A 25,618-nucleotide genomic window follows, 5' to 3' on the forward strand; every position below is an offset into this window, starting at 1 on the left:
TTTTCGTACAATCAGGGGCCATAATCCATGAAGTTATGGTCCGATAGATGCCAATATCGAAAGGAACCAAGATCTTAGGGTGATAAACCTATATTTCAAGTTCCATTGAAATCGGATAAAAATTGTGACCTGTAGACTGTTCACAAACAATTGTGGAAGGACGGACGGACAGGGGCGACGACAATATACGTCCACATGAAAATGTGGGCGTATAAAAATTAAAGCGAAACCTATCTTTAGGTGGTTTTAGCACCGTACATTTACTTTGGAACGATCTCGCGCGTAACAGAACCAAAAGACTTCGAACCCTGAATCATAAATACGTAAAACTATCAAATCAAAATCTCTCCGAAACCAGTTGTCCGAAAAAAAACAATGTAGGAATTACTGTTGCATCATTTGCCTTAGTAACCAATCATTATAATTACTTACGTCATATTTGACCAATTAGATAGTTGAAAGTCGAAACCAGAGGGTAGAAAACCAAGCTCTGGCCGTTTGACAGACAGCTGCTAAATTCTTAGAGGGCAGACATCAAGTCAGACACCGCCTAAACATTGGGGGTTCTGGAGATGTAGTATATAAGCAGGCTTACATTTTGAAACGTAAGCAACGCTTTCACAGTATCTAAATAATGTTAATCTTTCAATTCATTTGAAAAGTCATTGCTTTTTTATGCGGCATGAATAAAATGTTAATGACCTTAACAAAGATAATAGCATTCATTAAAAGCTCCCACACCCCCTCTCAATATAAATATATGTATTTACAGCATGTCGAATAGCCTTTAGTTGCTCCTTGATTACTGTTGTTCTGTTGTTACCATGCGTTGGATCAGTCCTTATTTCGCGTACAGCTTTTTTAAATATCGACTTCTCTTCTACTGGAAGTTCTGACCACTTGTTGGCAATAGTTTTCAAGTAGGTACTTCCACTTTCAGAGCTTGGAAATATTGCAATAAATATGACATGTATGGGATTTCACAACCTTTGGTAATAATAGCATTATACTTATAGGTGTTGATCCGAGTCACACATTAATGCTATGCCCTCCAATAGATTAGTTCGAAAGATTAGTAATTTCACTAATTAAATCCTCTGCGCTCTAAATCTCTGCCAGATTCATGTGAAGGTTGAGGTTTAAGAATAGCTGTTCGGTCCCTATTTTGTTATTTTCCTTCTTGGCTTTTGGATATTCCTTTTGTTGATGTCCCTGTTTCCAATCTAATTATAAAACAAATTACGAATGGAATGAAATTAAATTTGATGTTTTCTGACTGCACATTTGCTATCATCGTTTTTTAATTACAGAGAGGTCATACAACAGAACTAAAACTAAAACCAAGGTAACAATATATATTTTACTTAAAACCGAAGCTAAAATGCTATACCTTGACACGTATTTTAGATAACCCAATTTCTTCTGGAGAAATCTTACTTTGGCAGCCTATCCCCGATGATCCCATTCCATCTTCCCAGGCCCCTTCTAATTTAATTAAAATATCATCTGGAAATGCTTTTCTATTGTTCTGAAATTATATAACACAAAATGTGCTTATTGTTTTGTATGGCCTTTTCATCCAATTCATCTTTAGTGATTTAGCGAAAATAAAAATATTTGGAGCATTTAAAGCACCCGCACATTTTATTTTTTTTAAAATTTTGGCTGACTTTTTATTCCACATATAGTTTTTCAAATGTCTATTTCCTTAGGTGTAGGTAACATAGATAGTTGGTAAATAATTTTCGGTAGGATTATTGATTTTAAAAGTAGAATTCGGCCACTCAGTGCTTGGGATTTACCCTTAAACGTCTTCAGGGTAGTTTTCTTGTTATCTATCTTATTTTCATAGTTATACTTAATTGTTATTTAGAGGAAGAGTAATCCCCAGGATACTTATACTAGTTTTTTTTATAATTCTGATATTGGTTGGAACTGTTTAGATTAAACCGAATGTCTAAGAGCACTGAGAGGAGCATTTATCATGATTTGCTATTCTAAATTCTTCCATAATGCTTAGTACTGTTTTCCAATGTATTTAAATTCCCATCTAAAAATAGTGTTGTATCGTCTGCTAGTTGTGAGATTTTTATATTATGTTTGTTTATATATATTAATTCCTGCTATTGATGGTCCGAGTTTAATTACTGATTAGAATATTTCAGCACATTAAATAAATAAATATGTAGAGATAAAGGAGCCTCGAGAGATTTTAAAACTCTTTGTGGCCCAACCATTGTTTATAATACTACTTGAAATATCTTTATACAATATATTAATCAAATATATTAATCCATCTCTCAAAAGATTTACCAAAATTTTAAAAATTCAGCATCTCATCAATATAATCCCATTATTGAGGAAATAAAGATAATTAATCAATTACTTGCAAAAATGTATTCCTAATTCAAGTACTCACAATAAACAGGAAGACTTATGTTATTATTTTTAATGGATTTGATAATGTATAAATCAAAAAGAAATTATAAAGGGTGCGTTAGGCTAATGGTCAAATAGATTCTTGTGTTAAAATAGTTGAAAGCTGGATACTAGACCAGAATCAATTTAATCGGGGATAGACAACCACTATACTCATGGAACCTAATGAGTAAATGATAATGGTTAAGGTAAGTTAAATAATAATGGCGACGTAAGATGGTTAAAATCGTTTATGTCATATGACTAATAGATATCGCTGCTTTCGTTCCAGGCTATGAATAACAACCACTAGATTGGTAAGTTGTGTCAGTCCATTTACTTTCATTTGAAACGCACCAGTGATATACATCCCATTGACGTCAATAAACCTCTAGTCTATTCACACACTTTTCTTCGGTGAATTAATAAAGTCAGTCAACTCACATAACACCTACCCTAACATCTTCCCCAATTCATGCGCGCTGTAAGGTGCTGTACGTCTCTAGTGTTTGTGAAATTTTGCAGTCAGCTATTCATCTGAACTACCAACACCATACCGACCAAATAGGTTCTTGCTATCTCATAACCAGAACACTCTTGTTCAACAGTCAAATTAAACAGTTTAGTGATAGAAGTTTCGGTGTAGTTAGTCCTAAATGTTGGAATGGTTAACCTAGGAAGTTGAACAACTGGGAAACCTTGACTGTCTACAATTCAAAGTTGAAGACTCGCTTACATCTCGAATTAGTCATTCTATTCACGATGATTTTGGGTGGATTTGAAGCTCTGCACGTTTACAAATATATTCTGGATTATTTGACGGCGATTTTCACCCCGACGGATGTTCTTCGGTTGACGGCAAATATGCAGTTGGACAGATACTCCCTAGTCTGTACTCCGCTACAATTCCGCTGCTGACCCACAACCAGCCTCCGAAAGATATTCCACGGATTATTTTTTAATAGGCAAATATATGTAAAACCCAGTGGGAATTCTCGTATATGATGTGTCTCTGCTGACGAAACATTGTTGTCCTGTCTGTTTTGCTTGACACATCGTCGCCAATAAGAGGGCCGGGGGGAAGAAAGAAATTTTACACATATCAGGAGCTTAGTGAAGGAAGCAATGGCCCGCGTTGATTCAATGCAAAAAAAAAACCCCACGTGGTTTCAGTGTCCCTGTCAGAGGTATAGATAAATCCAAATGTTGCAGAACAAAATGCATCTGTGGCGGATATTTTATGGTTTTAATCGGGGGGGGGGGGGGGTAACGTCCACTCGACACAAACTAGGCCATTTCGGGACTAACACATAATTCCATTTTATGTCAATAATTCCCTTGTGCGCAGAGGTCTTTAGCAGTTGGAAGAAACCGGAGGATTTGGAGAAAACCCAAGATATTGGACAGGTGACCCTACTCCTTGTCACGTTGAAGCGGGGAAACGAAATCACGCCACCCAACCCACCTTTTAATAGATAAAAGGGCATGGTATGAATGTTGCCGCCATTTTATTTGGAATATGGCCGCTATGAAAAGGAGTCAATAAAATATCGATTCCAGTGACAATACGTGGCCTGGAATATATGTAGGATGCATGAGATGATGGTTGAATGATATCTAATGTCATTTGATTGATCAACCAGGTCATTTTAGGACTAACATATATATTCCCAATAATTCCATTGCTACTGTGATCTGTAGAAGTGAACTGAAGAAACCCACGTGGTAGATAGATAGACGATCCTCCAGGGATAGAAACCACGACCTATGATTTTTAAGGTGCGCGCGTTAGATCACTCGGGACATCGTCAGTGATGTCGAACGAATGCCATTCAATCGATAGGTGCCATTGGAAATCGCACTTTAATTATAGAAACGTCTTGATAATCGTGACGTGCAAGCTTTTTACTGCCCTTTTAACGAACAACAATGCAACAATAGTGTATGTTTTTCGTGATATTAATTTATTTAACTTCTGTTTATGTTTCTCATAAAAACAAACGTACCTGTAGTAACAAGATATATCACGCGAGGACAAATTAATTGACACAGGTATCAGAAGACGGACATTTTATTTGTTTCAGCATGGAACAGACACTGGTGGTTTTAGCTGTTCTGTTTTCATCTGCAGGTATAGATCAAATTATATTTTAGCTTTCTAAACCGATAGTTGCAGACCTTAAAATCGTATCCATGTTTCATTTCGTTTTAATTTCGTTTCCTGTAATTTCTCATTGGGCAATAATTCCCTTTTATTTGAAAAAAAAAACTTGATCAAGTAACATTATCACCCATAGACTAAAAAAACCAGTCTAACCGATATTCAATACAGTCATCATTGAAGATAAATTACTATTTTGTTACTTATTTATTTCCTTTCTTCTATTTGGGAAAACGACAATCATGTAATGTTATTATTCAGACAGAGGCCAGTCTTTCTTACAGCTAAAGGGCACACGATAAGGAGATGTACTTTTTTTGTGATATCCCATTTGCCAGTCCTGTATGTTTCACAGTGCAATTTATCACTAACATAATTATATGTCAACAATTTAAGCGGTTAAAAATCTTGAAATACATGAAATACAAGAAATGCTGTTAAAGTAGTAGTTATTGTATGTAATATCACTTGGATTGGAAAATAAGGCATGTTTATGAGAACCTGCTGAACTCCTTTAAAACAGCAATATATTGTTATTGTAAACGACTCTTAACATGTCTGTCTCAACGCAGACTGTAATATCCATCTCAAATTTCGCATACAATCTAAGTTTATCACCTACCTGTCAATTTACCGGCAAATCTACAACTTAGTACTTTTATCCGACCGACGTAGATCTCTAAACATTTTTTGGATATCGTCCGTCCCCCTAATACAAGGATAATGGGAACATGGGACCCTCCCCGGCATTTTCCGTGAAACTACATTGTAATGAAAATTAAATTTTCACATAATTATTAGGATAAATTATCCTAAGAATGCTAGGTCTCCAAGGTTCCATTAAATTTGTATTTATGTAATTAAGAGACCCTAATAATATACACGCAACAAATTTTAAACAATATGTAACGAGCACTATCCCGGTGGGTGCAGAAAAGTGGGACGTTAAACCCCATTTCATTCAATCTTTACAAACAACAAACAAACCCTTTCATTGCAACCCATTTATGATTCATTGTACTTGACGTTAAATCTTAAACACAGAATTAGGGTACAGGGATTTCTAAAATTTAAATCAATACTTCCCATGAACTACTTATAATGATGCTACGAAACTTAGTTCCACTGGGCCTGACAAGGACAGCTGTCTAGTCCTTCGGATAACACGAAAAACCGAGGTCCCGTGTATACATTGGAATGCACGTAAAAGATCACTTGGCAGTTGGAATTCGATATAAGAGTAGGCGATAGTACCGCTGCCCGGGCAAAATTTCCCTCATAGCATACTGTATGGCGTATGCCCGTCTTCATTAGCCCAGTATAGGAACAGAACAGTAGGACGTTAAACCCCATTTCATTTTATTTCATTTATTTCCACTGATAAGCAACGTATTACACTATTTTTCATAACATATCTGATACACGTGTAAAATTCAGATGTACTTCTTTTCTTTCTATTTCGTACGCAAAATAGATCTCCTTTCTGAGTAGAATATATTTACAGGAACTCTGACAGTGTTTCCCGCAGACAACTTTAATAATGCCAGGAATCATTGTAATAATCTTGGTAAAACTCTGCCAGTAGCCAAGATGAATGACGACTTGTCTGCACTTCTAAATCTTATAGAAAATAAAATGTAAGTTCTGAATGTTGGTTCTTTGAGTTTCTCTCCGTCCTACTAGGCTTCGCTCATGCAAATTATTGAATTAATGAATTTGTAAGTCGTGAAATGACCTAGTTGTGTTGAGTGGAAGTTAAATCCCTACCCGATTTTCATTAGATTATGGTTTCTTGATTGGTCATTATTATCGTATATTGTTGTTGTGGGTCCTTAACTAAGGGCACAACTGGGATGTCATATTGGTTTATTTCTAAATTAATGTAATATCTTAGACAGTGTAGGAAAATCAGACCTTTAAAGTCGAAACATAATATCGATACAGTCATAATAATTAGATTAGACTAAATCACTTAAAAGGACAATACTGGTGTCAGTCATTATCACATACAAGTCATTATCACATACAGTAAGTATGTGATAGAACTGGTTAAACACGTTCCAAATATATTTTTAACACGCAGATTGCTACAATAGATGCGTTATGAAGCTTTCAAGAAAGGTAAGTAACGAAAGCAAAAGGAGAACACGAGTTATCCTTCTATATAACTAACTGAAGTGACGAGTGATAACAGATACACGGGCGAATGTACGGACTATTTCTATTGTTCTCGTTTTCCGTATCTAGCATGTTAGATATTTTCGGCCTAATATTTGGGCGATCGTTCGCCAGCATATCCGCTCGTCTGACCGTGTCCAGTGTATTTTGGCGAGCGAACCATTTTTATAAGCCAATCGGAGACATCATTGATATCACATGATTTCAAAATGGCTTCCCCCCACTGACGTAAGAAGAAAAATTGGTGATTCTTTGGCCAGAAAGTCCTTGTCTGTTTGACGTCACGATTCCAGTGTTTTAGAATAGCAGCTACCAAAGCAAGCTTACGTTTGAGGCGATTTGTCATTTTGGGCAAGTCACGTGAGCGACGTAATTTACTCGCAGAGTGGCTACGCTCGTGAGACGATCGCGACGTGTGCCTGCTCGTGATCGGCCGTAAAAAAATAGCTTTCGAATTTCAATCGCCGCGATCAGGCGAAAAAATACGCTCGTCGGCCCGTAGCTTAAGACACTGTGTAGAAAATCAAAACCATCAAGATGAAAAGTAATAGAGGTATAATTTGATTCAATTAAACTAAATGAATCATGATACTATTTATTCCAGAAATGTGGATATTTGGATTGGGTTATATCTAAATTCGACCGATTCACAATACCAGTGGATAGATGGGAATTACCTAACAACAAGCTGGGCAACCAATAAACCTAATCATTTAGTAGTTAATCAATGTGTTAACTTGAACCAAAGTATGAATTATCAGTGGGTTAACAACAGGTGTGAATATTTATATGAATATGTATGTACTAATTTGGATCAGTCCGGTAAGTATAATATATGATCTGATGTTTGTTTTCCAAATAGTTTGTGATTAAAAGGTGCACTAAATATAATAACCATTGGAGCATTGCCAAATTTGGTGACCTTAAGAAATTTGATTAGGACTTCAATGAAGAGGCTAACAATATGTATATATACCTTCCTGCAGTTTAAATTTGGTTTTATAATATTACATCTTTCTAAAAGTATTTAGAGGATAATAAGTCCTAATTAGGAGATAACAACTACTAATTAGGACTTAGTAGCTCATAATTATAACATAGTGGCTCCTAAATTGGACTTCTATAATGATTATCGCTCTATGGGAAGTTGCGTCATTAAATCTTGTTACACAATTTGCAGATGTTATGGATACGTTATGGTGCCATCTTGACACATAAAAGTGGAATTGATTAAACATACGTTATGCAAGAGCTAAATCTGCCTGTAGACCCTCGGATGGCTTGGATTTAAACAGTCGTCCATTTAAAATTAAATCAAGAAATGGCCGACCAAGCTAACGTTTACTGTTAGTCACTGACGTCATTACCGGAAACTGGTGATGAAAGGCCTACCAAGCGAGGGTACCATAGCCATTGAGAATGCTACTTGATAATCGAGAATATGTGGGTGGAGTTATCGTCTGTCAATCAAACGATCGGCAATTCTCGTAGACGTTGCAGATACAGTTGATGCCTATTTTAGTCCAAATTTCCAACAGTGGCAACTCCGTTCAGAATAACGTAATTTCACTGAAAATTTCAATATTTTCTTATTTTATCATCTATTTCAGAATTATTATAGCAAGAATGGCCAACTCGTTATACCCTTATGTCGTCGGCTATTGACACCCATGGTTGTCCATAAGGCACTAACTTACATGGCCACAGTCCGGTCTTAACTGGAGACCTGCCTGGTCCCAAGTTAACTTCTATCAATTAGATCTCTGCTTATAATACCGTTCTAGACAAAGGATGACCGAAGAGATTATGCAGCTGGCTTTATTGCATCATAGCAGACTAAATGTTCAGTTCAGATTGCTTTACAAGACAAAGGACAATACATAAACGGACCAGCTATAAGGTTTTTTTTATGGTTATGACTAATGGGAGCCATCTGGACAACCATATATCAATTCCACTTTCATGTGTCAAGATAGAACGATAACGTATCCATAACATCTGCAAATTGTGTAACAATCTGGCCATACAAATATTAATGGATACCATTTTAAAATAAAGATGGCACATTGTTATCACAGCCTCTATTTAATATAATTTCAGTGTCTAGTTTTGAATTGATGCTAACCCCAGTCAGGTACAACGATGCCAGGAGTGACTGTCAGTTAAGAGGAAAGGATTTATTGATAATAAAAACCAGACAACGGCAACAGGAAGTTGTTGACTTTATAAATAATCGAGTGTAAATATCAGTCCAATTAAGACGACTAAGTTGTTGATTTTATAAATAATCGACTGTAACTATCCGACCGATTGCACAAAAGATAATGGTTGCCTATAGTGCTGTTTATTTATGCAAACCTACAACTAAAGAAACACCAATCAGTCAAATTTACACCTTTTCATTAAACCCCTTTCTTAGTGTGCTGTTTATCCAATCCGGGCCCAACCGTTGATATAAGTTATGGTGGTGGGTGTAGTGCACACGATCCAGAGTGATCTTATTCTTGTGGAATAGCTAATGAACAAGACTGTTAAATCTGTTTAAGTCCTTTACCACGAGATTGTTATTTAATAACCTATAATTTATTATTCAGTAAATCTTATTTTATAATACATGACATTTCAAGTTAATTATTATAAATACTTGAGGGCTACACTCCTTTACAACAACCTTCGCTTAAGTTGTATGTACGGTAAAGACTGTTCTCGACAAGCGTTGTCTGGGCAACAAATTGGTATATAGCACGTAACAGATTCCTTGATAGCTGAAGTTCGGAGAAGAATACCTGGGTTAAATCCACATCCCATCACGTAACTACAGAGATTCAAACTGAAGTCTCTAAATTGTGAACATTATGAGGATATTCGATTGAGTGTTGCGGAATTGAATTCTCCCAATCCCCAAAATAGAAACAATCAAGTGAAAAGGTGTATTTCGTGCATCAGCAATATCTCATCCAACCATGGCAGCTGAAACATATTCGTTGTGTTCAATTGCATCACGATTCTACCCACACCGCCAGGACTGGTAGGACTGAATTCCGCGTCACTCGATTGCAATTCTGACCGTTCTGACTAGCATTCGAGTATCCTTCCCTGACGTTAAATCCCTTTATATTTATTAATTTATGAAATTAAATCTTATTTCAGGTCTTTTGTATGGATTGGGTTAACCTTTGTTGGGGATCAACAGAAGCAATTTCGTGAGTTCCAGTGGATTGACGGGGAAATGTTGGACTCATCTTTCTGGCGTTTTCCAGACGTTTCAGTTAAAAATAGATGTGCAGCAACGATGTCAAGCAATTCGTATATTTGGAAACCCGTAGACTGCTCTCTTCAGCGCCAGTATATATGTTTAGAACCATTCAAAGCCAAGGGTAAAGCTATGTTGTTTGTATTTTAATAAGAGTTATTACCGGTATGAAGGACCAGGGTCTCGGGATTTCAGATTCGTCTAATGTTTCTCGTCGCCCAGTGCAGTTTCTCACTTTCTCTAGTTTTGGCATTCATGTACCACCGCGTAGCAAGGTAGCGGAATTCGGTTCAAAGTTCTTGGAATACATTTTCCCTGAAACGGAACACATGCCAATGAAATACGTCATCTAAATCCGAGCACACCTATCATACAATGTTAATGGCCGTTTGGCTATATTCGTTGGTACCTTAAAATAGACATAAATGGTTCTAGAAGCACATATTTTAATATTAATGTAATGTGAATATATTTTAAGTGATTTATGTTTTTCTTTGTTCATTACAAATGGCACACGACGTTATAAGAGTACATGACTCGTGTACAGATTGTGTCTTGAATATTGGATATCAGGATCCTATATAACTCCATCAATATTGATTGAAATGGGCCAATATTGAATTATAATTCGACGTGTTTTTAATTTCGGATGTTATGGAAAATATTGAATTACAGATTTAACAGGCAAAGCTATAATCCGAATGTTCGGTTTGTAGAAACCGCTAGAAGAAAACGTTTTCGCCAGGAACTAATTCGGAGAGGAGCGCAACTCTTTGAATTTGTTTGCTTACATGGTAGAAGGAATCACTATCTTCCTGGTGAAACTTTTATGGCGAAACTTCAATGAAATGAAATGTTGTTTAATGGCGCGTCAGCTCCAACCGGGCTATATTGCGCCAAACATATGGTGAATCTAACGAGACAAATTAAAACAATATCACAGGGATGTATTCATATATGTAAATAAAAACAAATATCACAGAAAATATAATTAAAAATAAATATAACAAATCTTTTAAATATATAAATATTTAAAATTTAGAATAAAAGTTTGTCTCTTTTAAAAATGTTAGCACTCTATCATAAAGCTCCGGTTGAGCAAATAGCTGACGTACTGACTGGCAACGGTAGTATTTAGATCTAATATACTTGAGATGTTTGCACTCAATCAAGATGTGTTTTACTGTCAAAGGAACAATACGGTGAACACATTCTGGTTGAGGCTCTCGCTTCAAAATGAAAATATGAGTTAAAAAAGTATGACCAATGCGAGAGCGACACAAAACCACTTCATCTCTTCTGCTGGTTCTATAGGAGCTTGCCCAGTCTCCTACTTCAAGTGGTTCGGGCATTCTTTATGCACTATTCACGCATCGTTTGTTCGTTCGTGGGTTTAACGTCCGCTTCCACCGATAGTAATATCACAGGCAAGATTCCTGTGAAAGTTGCAAGAAGAACCAATCATAAATGAGATGCTAGTCTAGACCAGGTTGGCGATAGAGAAGCGATTAAAGTGGTTTACAGCTTCCATTTTCTTGATTAAAGGCGTTATCGTGTCTTTTGAATTATGTGTCCAATGGTGTTGTTAGGGACCATCCATAAATCACTACAAAGGCGTTGCTCAAGGGCAGTAGTAGCTTAAATAACGTCTGCAGGCAATAGCATTGTGACCCGCATTATACTTCGTCGAGCAGACAACACGCGCAAATTCCCTCTTCTCGCCCCACTCAGATTTATAAGACTTTTCGGGATTCTAATTTATTCGGGTGGAACATATGCCAATCCATCCTTACTCTACAGGGTTACGTTCTAGCCCAATAATTGGTATTGGATTAAAGTAGATGCCCAATGCAATAATGTAACACCTAGCAATATCCCATAAAAAATGCACTCTGTATTCTAGACTAACATCTTGCTTTGAAGTCAGTTGCTCTTGTTTCATTATTCAGGCGGCGTCAGCCTGGAAAACTTAAATTTGTTGTCAATTGACCAGATTTAAGATTTTAATAGATTTGATACTTACAACCAAATAGAAGTTTGCAATTTGTTTAGTGGTAAACCATCGAATTTCATGTAATAGGATAGATATATAAAACCTTTCCTTATTCTTTCCAGGTATTTCGTACCACAATTACTTTGATTATGTCGGTGACAATCTTCTATCAATGTCTTCTCCGCTACAAGAAAGTCAACTGATTAAAAGCAGGTTAAGATGCGCAAGGGAATGCTCAAAGGTGATGACGTGCAATGCCTACTCGGTACAGGGTAAAGTTTGTGATATCTACAGCGAACTGAACCTGAATGTGAGTGCAGGCGCTATAGGACGGAAATTCTGGAAACGAAGAGTAAATCTATAGACTGAAATGAGCTATGAGTTATCATTAAAATATAGACGTGACCTCATATTTTGATGTTACAGTATCGAGTGATTTAAGATGGCTCAGTGTACAATAAGTTTTAAATTGGTGGACTTATTGGACAGTCATTGTACAATGTTGGACTTATGTAATGAATAGGTATTAGTTTAGAAATTGACGAGTCATGTAAGTTGACTCTGATACTACGTTGCAATATTTCAAAAACGATGTACCCTGAGGTGTATGGTGGCCCATGGTCGCAATAGCGTTTTTGGGGTTATTTTTTGTATTTCATTTAAAATCATAAAAAATAAAAGTAAAAAAAAAAGAAACATTTTTTTTTCTTTTGTTTTACAAAATAAAAAAAAAATCTTTTTAAAATTTAAGAAAAAAAAAATTTTTTAAATTAAAAAGAAAAAAAAAATCTTTTTAAATTAAAAAGAAAAAAAAATCTTTTTAAATTAAAAAGAAAAAAAAATCTTTTTAAATTAAAAAGAAAAAAAATCTTTTTAAAATTTAAGAAAAAAAAAAATCTTTTTAAAATAAAAAAAAATCTATATAAAAAAAATTAATAAAATATTTAAGATTAAAAAAATCTATAAAAAAAATAACATTTTAATTAAAAAAAAAAAATAAGTGAAATAGAAAAAATCAAAAAAAGAATTCTGCACGTGGCCCATCGTCGTAATAGTGTCTTGATTATCCAGACAGCTATCATTCGACTCGAGTAATCAGAAATACCTCGTGGCCCATTGTTGCTATAGTGTCTCGATTATCCTATGTGGCATAACTCGAGCGACAAGAAACGAGTTTGTAGTTATCTCCCCTTCCGAAAGGAAAAAGGTAAACAGACATCAACACGTGAAACACAATTTTTCCACCCATGATGTCTATGGACTTGGATATATGTATTTATACATATGCAAGTCAATAGAAATGTATAATTAATAGACTATAGAAGCCTAGCGTCATTTAGACTAGTTTATCCAGTCTAACTAGAACTAGGCCTACATACATAATGACGTTTGAAGTCATTGACTTTAATGACACCATTCGGCCTACTAACTAGTGCGCAAGGCCTATTCTCCCCTCAAAAGGCTTATGTAATGTTTTTAAAACACTTGGTCTCCCTGAGTTCGAATTTCAAAAGTAGTTAACAACTTTGAAACTAATCCTCGAAGTATAGGCCTACTACTACTAAGTAGCCGGGGGGGGGGGGGCGAATGGTTAGCACGTGCGCGCTGTATCATAAAGCCCGTCATTGAGTCAACTGGCGTGATTTCGAATCCCCGGTTGTACGTGACAAGGAGTAGGGTGACCTGTCAAACATCGTGGGTCTGTCGTTCAGATTATCCTGTGTGGGATCTATGAAGAACGTATGGTATAGACTCGAGCGACAAGAAACCAGTCTATAGTTACCTCACATCAAGGCACAAGTAATTTTAACTAAAATCTATTAAAATTAAATTTTAAGTTACAATCGATCTTCGTGAAACGCATAAATTTAAAATTTCACTTTGATTTTAAAATCTATGTTAGTGATTTTAGCTTCAGTTTTTGTGAAACCCCTGCTCTCCCTGAGGTCATCGCTAGTCCCCCGCTACGACCACAGGAACTGGTAAGAGGTGCGAAAGTGCGATGGCGGACAACATCAATTTAAAAGACATAATAGAGCATGATAGCCTACGTGGACTTCGTCTAGGGCCTGTTTTACTAAGATAAAATTCAAATTTTAGTATTTGATTGGATAATAGATAATATTAGATTTATTTTAGTGCTTAGCTAATCAAAATTGAAGTATCTACAATTATGTTGACGTGAGATAACTACAGACTCGTTTCTTGTCGTTCGAGTTTATACGTTCTTCATAGATCCCACACATAATAATCGAGATACTACTGCAACAATGGGCCACAAAATGTTTCTGGTCGCTCTAGTCTAATGATAGCTGTATACTGGGTCTGGATACTCAAGACACTATTGCGACGATGGGCCACGTCGGGAATTATTTTTTATCTTTTCTTTTTCAATTTTTTTTTTTTTTTTCATTTAATTTTTTTTTTAATATTATTTCTTTTTTATTTTTTTTTAAATATATTTTATTATTTTATATATATATATATATATTTTCATTTTAAAAAGATTTTTTTTTTTTAAATTTTAAAAAGATTTTTTTTTTAAATTTTTTAAAAAGATTTTTTTTTTTTTTTAATTTTTTAAAAAGATTTTTTTTTTTTTAAATTTTAAAAGATTATTTTTTTTTTATTTTGTAAAAAAAAAAAAAAAAAATGTTTCTTTTTTTTTTGTACTAATATTTTTATTATTTTAAATGAAATACCAAAAATAACCTAAAAAACGCTATTGCGACCATGGGCCACCATAGAGGTGTCAACGTCAATCGAACAAAAACCTGCCCTTTTCGGGACTACTATCTTTTAACCCTAACCCTACATCTTAGAGAACCCGAGAACCCAGAGAAAAGGTTTATACATAAAAAGAAATATATAGTTTTAAGGTCCGCCATGTCTTTCGTTCAGAGATATTTTACACATACATAACAATGCTTTGTTTCTATTATATTTTGTATTTGTTTATGTATATTGTTTATATATGTACTGTATTAATACGCCAATAATTAGGAAAATAAAAAGACAAGAGTTTTTGCAGACAGACCCACTGCTTACCACGCACAAACGTGCCATCGAATTCACAAATTTGTATATATGGAACCACATTCAATTTTTCAAGGCCGGGGGGCGTTTTAGGAATGATTTTCTGTCGCTACAGACAAAATATTTTCAGAAAAAACGCGAAATTGTTAGAAAAGTTACCTATATTATTAGTGCGTTTGCTGTAAAACATACATACGCCACCGCTATACTTGTTCGAGGCATTTAAAGCTCACAACCCAATATACATTTCATAAGCAGTTATGATGGATTGTTCTGATTTTATTGAATGTTAATTACTGTTGGTTTTTAGTCGACAGAGACGAATTTGACGGGAAGTTACGTGCCCAAATGATCTAAAGAGTGCGCGTTAGATCGTAAATCTGTCATTGAGTCAAAGTGGTTTCGAATTTCAGCGTGTTCGTGACCATAAGCATACGGGCTCGATGACCGTTAGGGGGGCATAGCCCGAAATGTCCGATGAATGTTCGGGTTACAGACGGTTGCGCTGGTCTTACCGTGTAGGGAAAATTTAACTGCCGCAAACCAACTTTCCTGCTATTCCAGCCCGTGAATACAGCGACGATTGACTGGTTGTTGGGATTCAGGTCATACCCTAAGGTAGGCTACGCTGGACCACAGGAATAGCAGGAAAATGCGTTTGCGGCAGTTATATTTTCAAAATATTCTCCCGGCGTTCATGACTACGTGGACTGTAAACGATTGATTGGTTGATTGGAATACGAGTCAGCCATCTTAATTAGGCTATGTTAGACCACTTTGAAGATGCTGTCTGTATTCACTGGCTAGAATAGCAGGAAAATGCGTTTGCTACACGGTAAGCGCCGCCGTCTGCAACCCGAAATATTTTCGGCCATTTCGCTGACTGTCATCGAGCCCGTACGCCTATGTACAATGTGGTCTAATGCATCTTACCTTAGTTGGCTGATCTGAATCTCAAACAACCAATCAATCGTCGCGGGGTAATGGGGGCCTCGCCCTGCTGGAGAAAATATTAAAAATACTACCGCAAATGAGTTTTTCTGCCATTTTAGTATGTAAGTTAATCAACTTTAAAATTGTCCAATGGTTTTGTAACCGAAATCCCACTATATGCCGACCTAAATTCCAATCAGACCGTTGCAGCTGCATTCACAAATAATAATCGATGCCCGAAAAATGTCGCACAAAGTAGAGTGGCTCCAGACAAAATGTTTTAATCCAGCAGATATTCGTGGTATTCAATTAAAATAAAAGTAAAATTAGTGTTTTATTAGATTTCGGGCACTTTACTTTTCCAACTACATGTAGATGAAATAATATTTCTTTTTTTCACTTCCCCCCGGCTCGTACGCCTATGTTCGTGACAATGCGCACAGGAAAATCTCGAGGAACTTTCTCGGCCAACACCGGAAGCGAGCCGGCGCCTTAATCCCTGCGTCATTGAGGTTCCCACTAACTTGTTTAATATCTATTAAACATATTCGGACTATCTTAGCTGATATTTATTCTGTTTGACCTAAAATTAAAATCACAATTAATAAGAACTCATGGTCCATTATCTTACTCTGAAAGTATAGGATCCTGAAATCAGTGTACGATGTGGAACTAAAAGCTTTTGAGAAGAGTAACTAAGTAGATCTGGGCCCTGTTTCTCGAAATCTTAACTAAAGATAAAATCCAAATTTTAGTAGATACTTCAATTTTGATTGGCTAAGCACTAAAATCAATCTAATATTATCCAATCAAATTACTAAAAGTTGGATTCTATCTTAGTTAAAATTTCGTGAAACAGGCCCCTGGTTTTTAAATTCTTTTTGTTTCCACAAGAAGTAGGACAAGAGAGTACCTGAAGAACAAAAAGTTCAAATTTATCTAGACTTACTTGAACTGGGAGAGATTTGAAATTGTTTTGAAGTGGTTTATAATGCTATATAAGTATAATGTCGGAAAACACTAAAAGATAGTCATTGTAGTAACATAACACTGATCTATTTTATCAAGTATGGTCTTTGTTATCTCGTTTTATTATGTACATGTTATTGTAAAGTGCACATCATCATATTTATATGGCAATTGTGCACTACAGAAATGTGTATAATAATAAGAATTAAATTTAGTTATTGTCTTCCATAGAATTGTTGTGATTGTTTCTATGTGTGTTAATTACCCAAGGTTGCTTAAGCTTTATAATAATGCCGTGTTATTGATACTGGTCTATACAATTTATACGTTATTAATTTTCAGTGGGCGTTAGTGTTGTTAATAGTTCCCTCGTGAATTTGATCCTTGCTTTATTGGTTTCAATAATCTAATGGACTAATGGCCAGGCTGATGGATGGCTATTCACATTAATGAATAACTTATTTAGTAGTCTTTATTTTGATGTAATGGGTGAAAACAACAAATAAGTTTTGATACTAAAAGAGGAATTAATTTTAGATGACCGCTATTCTATCTGATAGAATTAATAACTTCATTAAGGATTTGTGCTGAATCTAAATCCCACTGGTTAACAAACTTCAATAGGTTCCCAGAACGACCGTGATTCATCATAACATAATCTCATTGGATAGTCCACACTTCTCTTTGTATATATTATATTTATAACATTACAATTATTTATTTGTGTCCATATATATGCTTGAAGACTTGTGAAATCTTGTTGAAACGTCGCAGTGTAATAAACCACCAATGTTAGTACTTGTTACAAAATATTTGATCATAACATACATACAATGGAGTTTACATGCGTGTCAAAACCGATCAAATAGTATATGGACACAGTATAACACCAAGAAGTCAATATGAAGGTTTGGGATTCTCGTAACTCTTTAACGTACAACACGCTCAGACCACTGGTTCTCCTCATGCCACTTTTAGGATTAAATCGTTTTCCAAACACACAAAAGAAGGTTGTCTTTATCCAGATTCTTTCATGTGTGATACACGTTACCGCTCTGCTTTCCTTTGTGGGAAAAATTATTTGGTGCTTTGTTGGAGCCGAAAATTCTATGGAACACAAAAATATTTCATTGTATATTGCGCTTTCTGGGAATTTGTTGGTAGGAATTATTTTCTATTTGTGTGGCTTGATATACGTTCCAACAAAACTACGAAATTTTCTGAAGATTTGTGATGATCTGCGCACGGATCCCTTGTTCGATATTTCGTATCTGAAGTTGAAGAAGTTCTCAAAGATGTTCGTTATCATTTCTTTGATTACAGTTTGTGTGTTTACTGTTGTTTCAATGTTGGTTCTTAATCCCCCATTTGCGTCCGTTATTCTGTGTTTTCAATCCCCTGTATGGAAAGATTCGCCTTTTTTCTGGGTTAGTATCTCGCTTAACACACTGACTACTTCTTTCTGTATCGCGCAGAAAATTTTTGCCTTTGGAATGATTTACGCATTTTGTTGTATTCCCACCAACGAGTTTCTGAAGTGCGATCAGGAGTTTAAAAAGATGATAGATTCCGAACCGACTGCGCGAAAAATAGAGACAATCAGAAAAAGATACGTTTCAATCAAGATCCTTGTGGAGGAACTGGATAAGTTGTTATGTCCCTTTGTATCGGTGGCTATCGGTGTGGCATTTACAACTGTTTGCTTCGTGGTACATGTCTTAATATATGGAAATGTCAGTCATACTTTGGTGGTGGTCAACATTGTTACTCTGGTCATGGCACTTAGCGAGATCATTATTATTCTGGCAATCGCTGTATCGCTACACGGAACTGTAAGTATCTTTTCCTGAATTGACGAATCCACTCAAGTTGATTCAAATACGATGTCATTTTCTTTCATTTTTATGTTGTACTATCTTATCTTCAAAATTTTATTTATCGGTACCCCACCTTCCGTTGCCCAATAATTTGCAACTGATCCAATTTTAAGCACCTATAGTATTAATAGCGTTTGTTGTAGCACTATCGTCGTAGCGACATTGTTTTTAAATTTATAGACAAGGAATAGAGAAATAAGATGGGTAAACAACATTTTTTATCTTTACAAATTATTCTCTATTGAGAATAACAGGAAAGAGGGTCTGAGTTCAAGGATAGATTATGTCGAAAAACACGTGACGGAAAATTACGATTGCATCATTTGGCTTGTTTGACCAATCTCTATACTTATTTACATGATATTTGACCAATTAGATAATTGAACGTCCAAAACCCACAGCTACAAAACTATCATACTTGTGAGAATTCGTTAGATTTCCATTAGATTCCAGAGAGGTTCCATCTGAGTTCTTAGACAGCCACGAGGCTGGTTAGGGTGGAGAAATGGTTTTAGCTAGTATTGTTATATATTATGCTTGTATCCATATATGTATTCGGCTTTGCTATATAAAATGTAGAAGCGAACTGTTGCATTGTTATTCCTGGTAAGACAAACGTCTTAAGAAAACAATAAGAAGTAAATACACAACGTGAAGCAGAAGTAAAGACAGCTAGAGACAAATTCTAGACGATCACAAGGCTACAGAAATATGTAGTAAGAAAAGATGCATGGGTCGTACGTAGGATGTGGCGACCGGTTTTAGTGCGTGTCCGCTCTCCACGTCTGACAAAAGACCCATGGTGCTACATTGTTCAACGGCTTTGCGTTGGACTGTTGTAAGACCTCACCACCATGGCAATTTCCCATTTCTCCAACCTACTTTAGCTGTGTGCGGAAATAAAATGGGTTTTAGCGTCCTACATTTCGGCACCGACTGGGCTAATGATGAAGTTCATACACCATGCAGTGTGCTATGCGTGAGTGATATTTTTTCCCTAGACAGCGGTACTACGGCCTACACTTATTTCGAATTCCATCTGTCAAGGGTTCTTTTACGTACTCGTCAGTGTTAAAACGTGCCTCGTTTTTTTTGTACCATCTGAACGATTGTACGTTGTTCCTTGCCAACGCACTCCGTCCTACACCACTGACAAGGGGGAACCATTCCTGAAAATCCCTATGAACTTTCTCAGATCGAACACATGGCCTCCACGTTAGAGAGGAAACGTCTTACTCTCCGAGCCAAAGTTGCCCCAGGTATTTAGTAACTAGGGATTTTTAAATACAGTTAAACTTAACACCTTTATTACCTAACAACTGATGTACCAGTGATATGCTGATGGATAGGTTACATGAAATACCTTTCTGGGCATGCGCGTACACTGCATACAATTCAACCAATCAATACATAGCAGTACTGACCAAAAAATACTACAGGAATTTAAAGGTAGCAAACATTTATATTCATATTTTATATTTATAATTTAGTATGCATGACAAGTATTTGTGTATTTTTCTTCAGACAACTGTATGTCTAGAGACGTCCCAATTGTTAGACGGTGCTAAAATGAATACAGAGACAGTTGGAATTGTAAGTAGTCTTTCCAAAGTGTAAAATATTAAATTGATTTAAAGGTGTATTCCCACGAAAGTGAAAGTATTAATAGTGTATAAAGTTATTTCCAATACAAATATGGTATATATGAAAAATATCTTACTAGAAGATTACTGAATTCCGTGAGAAACACCCATGGGACGCCTACATGCGAGTATCGCCAACTGGCAACCTGTTTGATTGTTGTCTGCTTGACAGATGTGTTAATCGAAAGACCACGGGTTGTGGGGCCATTGGAAAGCTTAGACGTACCACACAGACTTTGCAATTAAACGACGGAAAAAGAAATTGTAAGAGGCAGGGTTTTATTCGTTCGTTCTGGGGATTTACGTTCCCTTGCACCTTATGTGAAATCACAGACATGTGTTTCCTAAGCAAATTGCTAGTAAACCACATAATACGCTTAGCCCAGCTTGGGGTGGTGACGTGAGAATGATTAGAAGACCTATTCGATCTCGTTTCCTTAATAAAGACACAATGCCTTTTACAGGGTAGCGTCAAAGGTTAATAATCATCCAAGGGAGTTGTTCCGGGTATTATAAATAAGTGGCGAGCGTGCGCATTCAGACCCGCCCAAGTGTAAAACTTTTCTTGAAATCAGCACTAACCAACACTGATATTTATTTTACTGTACTCGGGCGAAATTTGATTGGACGATGAGAATGGACACACTCAGTCAAAATCTCTAGAGGGATTTCTCGGGCCATTGCTTCAGTAATATGCCTGACAGTATGTTTTCTTGTTCTTGTCCCTGACTCTAGTAAATCTCGAGATTTCGTAAAAACAGAACAGCTTTCCCCCATTTGGCTAAGTTTGGCCACATGCCCCCGTTTTTTTTCTTTGTACTGACAGAGGGATTTCACCTGCTTCGCAACGTCTTACGCTTGACACCTATGTCTGACCGCATGGTGTCTAATTTTCCTAGATTAGTGGGGTTTGCGTGCAAGAAAGCCATGTAGCCAAATAAAATTAAACAATATGTTAGTCCCGAAATGACCTAGTTTGTGTCGAGTGGACGTTAAACCCCATTTCTCTCTCTCTCTCCGAAGTCTAGTCCAAGGATCAGGTTCGCGGCTATGGGTGCCCCCCCCCCCACCCACAAACACACACACGCCGTCCTCAAAAGCACTTACGTTTTTGCTGATTGTTTTTTAAAATGTTTTTGTACACCAGCAATGAGATTGTCTGACCAACCTTCTCGCTTCAACTCTTCAAAGATTTTAACAATTGATGTGTGTTCGAGCATTGGTTGCTTAGATAAGGGGGAGATCCCATCTCGTGCTCGTCTCTGGTTATTGAGTGCGGGTTGGCACAGCTTGCTTCTATTCATAAACCAGCGGCTGCCAGGCAGGATACGCCCACATTTTCGAGAGATGGATAGAGAACAAGCTAAAAAGAAAGTGATTTTTCCTACAGTCAAGGGCCATAATTCAGGATATTACAATTCGATATGCGCAAATATCGACAGGAACCGAGATCTTTGTGTTATAAACTTAACTTTCAAGTTTCAACAAAATCGGATTAAAATTGTGACCTCTATAGGGTCCACAACCTTGATATACCATATTCTTACTCTATTTGAGAACGAACGGCGGCCATTTTGTCTGTCAATTTTGGGCCGATTTTCACGAAATTCGAACTCAACTGGCCTTAGGGTGTAACGGTGATATAATAATATGGTTTTTTAAATCGGATAAAAATTATGACCTCTATAGGGTCCACAAGCTAAAAACGGCGATTTTTCGTACAATCAGGGGCCATAATTCAGGAAGTTACGGTCCGATATGCGCGAATATCGTAAGGAACCGAGATCTTTGGGTTATAAACTTACATTTCAAGTTTCAACAAAATCGGATAAAAATTGTGACCTCTATAGGGTCCACAACCTTGATATACCATATTCTTACGCTATTTGAGAACGAACGGCGGCCATTTTGTCTGTCAATTTTGGGCCGATTTTCACGAAATTCGACCTCAGTCGTCCTTAGGGTGTAACAGTGATATAATAATACGGGTTTTTAAATCGGATAAAAATTATGACTTCTATAGGGTCCACAAGCTAAAAACGCGATTTTTCGTACAATCAGGGGCCATAATTCAGTAAGTTATGGTCCGATATGCGCGAATATCGAAAGGAACCGAGATCTTTGGGTTATAAACTTACATTTCAAGTTTCAACAAAATCGGATAAAAATTGTGACCTCTATAGGGTCCACAAGCTAAAAACGTGATTTTTCGTACAAACAGGGGCCATAATCCATGAAGTTTCGATCCGATACATGCCAATATTGAAAGCAGCCGAGATCTTTTGGAGATAAACTTATATTTCAAGTTTCGTCAAAATCGGATAAGAATTGTGACCTCTAGAGTGTCCACAAACAAATTGTGGACGGACGGACAGAGGCGACGGCATAATACGTCCACATGAAAATGTGGGGGTATAAAAACGTATGGACGAAGTAGATGTATATAAGGTAGTACGAGAGTTCATTGTTAGATCGCAGCAGCGCAAAATATACTTCGGTTAAGTACACGTTGCCGTACTATGTCATATCCGATGAAATTGTATAAATACAGGATTCTAGTTTTTGTTCGATATGCTACGTCGGTTATTGATTCTCGTGATCTGATAGGTTTTAACTGGAAGCCTGCAAGACGAAGTCAGATATCATTGTCTTTGCACCCGATTTTCAAATTCATAGATGATCTCCTGCCAACATCAGTCGTTTAATTGCAGAGTCTATTATACGTTTAACACCTCAATGTTCCCAAAATCATCTAACCATTCTATCACGAAATCACAATCACTCCCTAAGTCAAGCTGGCAGACAATGATCCCTCGAGCTGCCAGTTAGTGGTACGGTGACATATTGGCTAAGTGCTTGCCCAATGGGTGTTTTTCAGGGAATCCAGTATTTTTCTAGTAGGATTGGACGTCTCTACCTTTCAATCTGATTAAAATACAGATCTATATTTCGTTTCGTTTTTCATACTTTCGATAACCTACACTACATGAAGATCTGGCCGGTTGTTGCGATAGGTCACGTCAAACGTCATACGACCGGCAAGTGAGCCTATGACGTCAGACATATGATTAACCAATCACCATTAGTGTTACTAGTGGATTACCCACAGTTCAGTGCAAAACACACCTAAAGCTCGTCGTAACAGACCGTTTCATTGGCTAAGCCCTCACGCTATTCAGAACACGTCAATGATGACAACTCTTCCAGATCCTAGTGTAGTAGAGACAAGTAAAACGAAATTTTGAACTATAAAAACGAAACGAAATAGGATCTGTGTTTTAATCAGATTGCTATATATCACATTGGCCATACCTTTTTTGGAAATAATTACCCCATAAATATTTTCGTGAGAATGTATCTTTAATGCCATATTTAGAAAATATTTAGAAATTGATTTAGACTTGTTAATATGACATTGAAGCAGGCGCACGTGCTTTATAACCGAATCCGGGCGGATCTCTGAAGTCGATTTGTCAACAGAGATGAAGTTGGCCTGCTCGCTAATAGAACTAATAAAACAGTTGAGACAATCGGCATGTCGAAAATAAGACAATTAGATTTTTATTTTAATTCTATAAATGAACAATATGTTATATCATTAACTAGTCTACATGACGTAACTTGTCTTTTTAACATGTTTCAGCTGACATTATATATCGACAACATGAAGAGCAACCATCTTGGTCTGACGTTTTTAAAATTATTCGTCCTGGATAAAGCTACTATATTAACGGTAAACATAGCTCTCTTTTGGTAGTGAGGACTTAAGGGGGGGGGGGGTAAATAAAACTGTGGATAAGCTATCTTGACCTTCGTCTCTCTTCTTACGAGATCCGTGATCAAATTCGATAATTGATTTGCGTCGTACCGTAAGTAATTTTTGTGAAACTGTTGTCATGGTGTTAGTTTCGATCATACAATAATATTTATCTTATACCGCATTATTATGTGCCTTTAGACCCATTTTCGTCTATGTTAAGGTTCCAAAGAATATATCTATTTATAGACATATTATACAAATCTTTGTTTCGTTGCTATGATTTTATCAGTTTTTCTAACAGATGCTTAATACACCCTTTTCAGCCAGTTTAAAAGAAATTTTAATTAACTGTAGCTAATTATTTTAATGTATTTTTCAGGTGTTCGGTTCCTTGATATCTTACGTCATTGTCATCGTGCAATTCAAACCACAGTAACATAAATAGAGTTAAGAAAAAAAAAGCAAATAAGCCTTCGGGATTTATGTACTGTGCGTAAAATTATGAATGCCATGGTGCCAATTATATTTGGGGCTGACGCGTTAACTCCCCACTTTTAAAATGAAAATCTGTAAAACTTTGAGATGTTAATATTAATTATTTTTTCAAGATATCACCATATTGAAATAAGGAGATCCACTTGAAACGCTTAAATGTGTGACCGTCATTCTTCCGAAGAAAAAGATTATTAAACGCTAAAAGGCTACAGATAGTCCATACTTAAAGTCCCGACGCTTCATTTTAGCGGTATAGAATCACTTGTAGTATTTACAAAGATATGCATGTTTGAAATTTCATAGATCTATTCTTCTTCGGTATGTAATAAATGAAAAAATTAGATGAAATGGGACTTAACGTCCTACTGCTCTGCCCCTACTTGGCTAATGAAAACCTACTCATATTTCGAATTTCAACTGTCAAGTTTTCTTTTACGTGAATGCCAATGTAACTCGGTTTTCGTCCCATCCGAACGACTATACATTGTCCTTTGCCAGACCACGCGTCCCTCTGTCGGGGGGGGGGGGCACGCCTGGAAATCCCGATGAACTTTCTGGGATCGAACACGGGACCTCCAGGTTAGCGAGCCAACGTCCTCCTGACGGAGCCACCATGGCGCGCACTATGTAATCAGCCCGCCGCCATTTTTAATGGTAGACCTGTTTTATATCCGACTGAATAATGGTCGGGCATTTATCTAGCGTTAGTACTTTGAGTTTGTTTTCTTATTTCTATATTAAACAATCAATCTAAGTACATATTAGCGTGGATTAACCGCGAGAACTTTCAGATTTTAGCGAAAAATGCAAATGGAGCATCGTTACTTTAATCACTTTGCAAAAACGAAATAAACATATACCATGATAATGCCACAGCCCAAACTTTCTCGCATTGGAGGGAG

General features: G+C 36.5%; 1 protein-coding gene across 1 annotated transcript; it reads left to right on the plus strand.

The window, feature by feature from the left end:
* The first annotated feature begins 17,696 nt into the window (after positions 1-17,696).
* Positions 17,697-25,537, plus strand: LOC126830358 (uncharacterized). The gene is made up of 4 exons (XM_050560746.2): positions 17,697-18,773; positions 20,343-20,411; positions 24,105-24,194; positions 24,601-25,537. The coding sequence occupies exons 1-4, from the start codon at positions 17,844-17,846 to the stop codon at positions 24,655-24,657; spliced, it is 1,146 nt and encodes a 381-aa protein (XP_050416703.1). The 5' UTR covers positions 17,697-17,843; the 3' UTR covers positions 24,658-25,537.
* The last annotated feature ends 81 nt before the right edge of the window (positions 25,538-25,618 follow it).

The sequence above is a fragment of the Patella vulgata genome, chromosome 8 (genome assembly GCF_932274485.2).
Source record: "Patella vulgata chromosome 8, xgPatVulg1.2, whole genome shotgun sequence".
Taxonomy (NCBI): Eukaryota; Metazoa; Mollusca; class Gastropoda; family Patellidae; genus Patella; species Patella vulgata.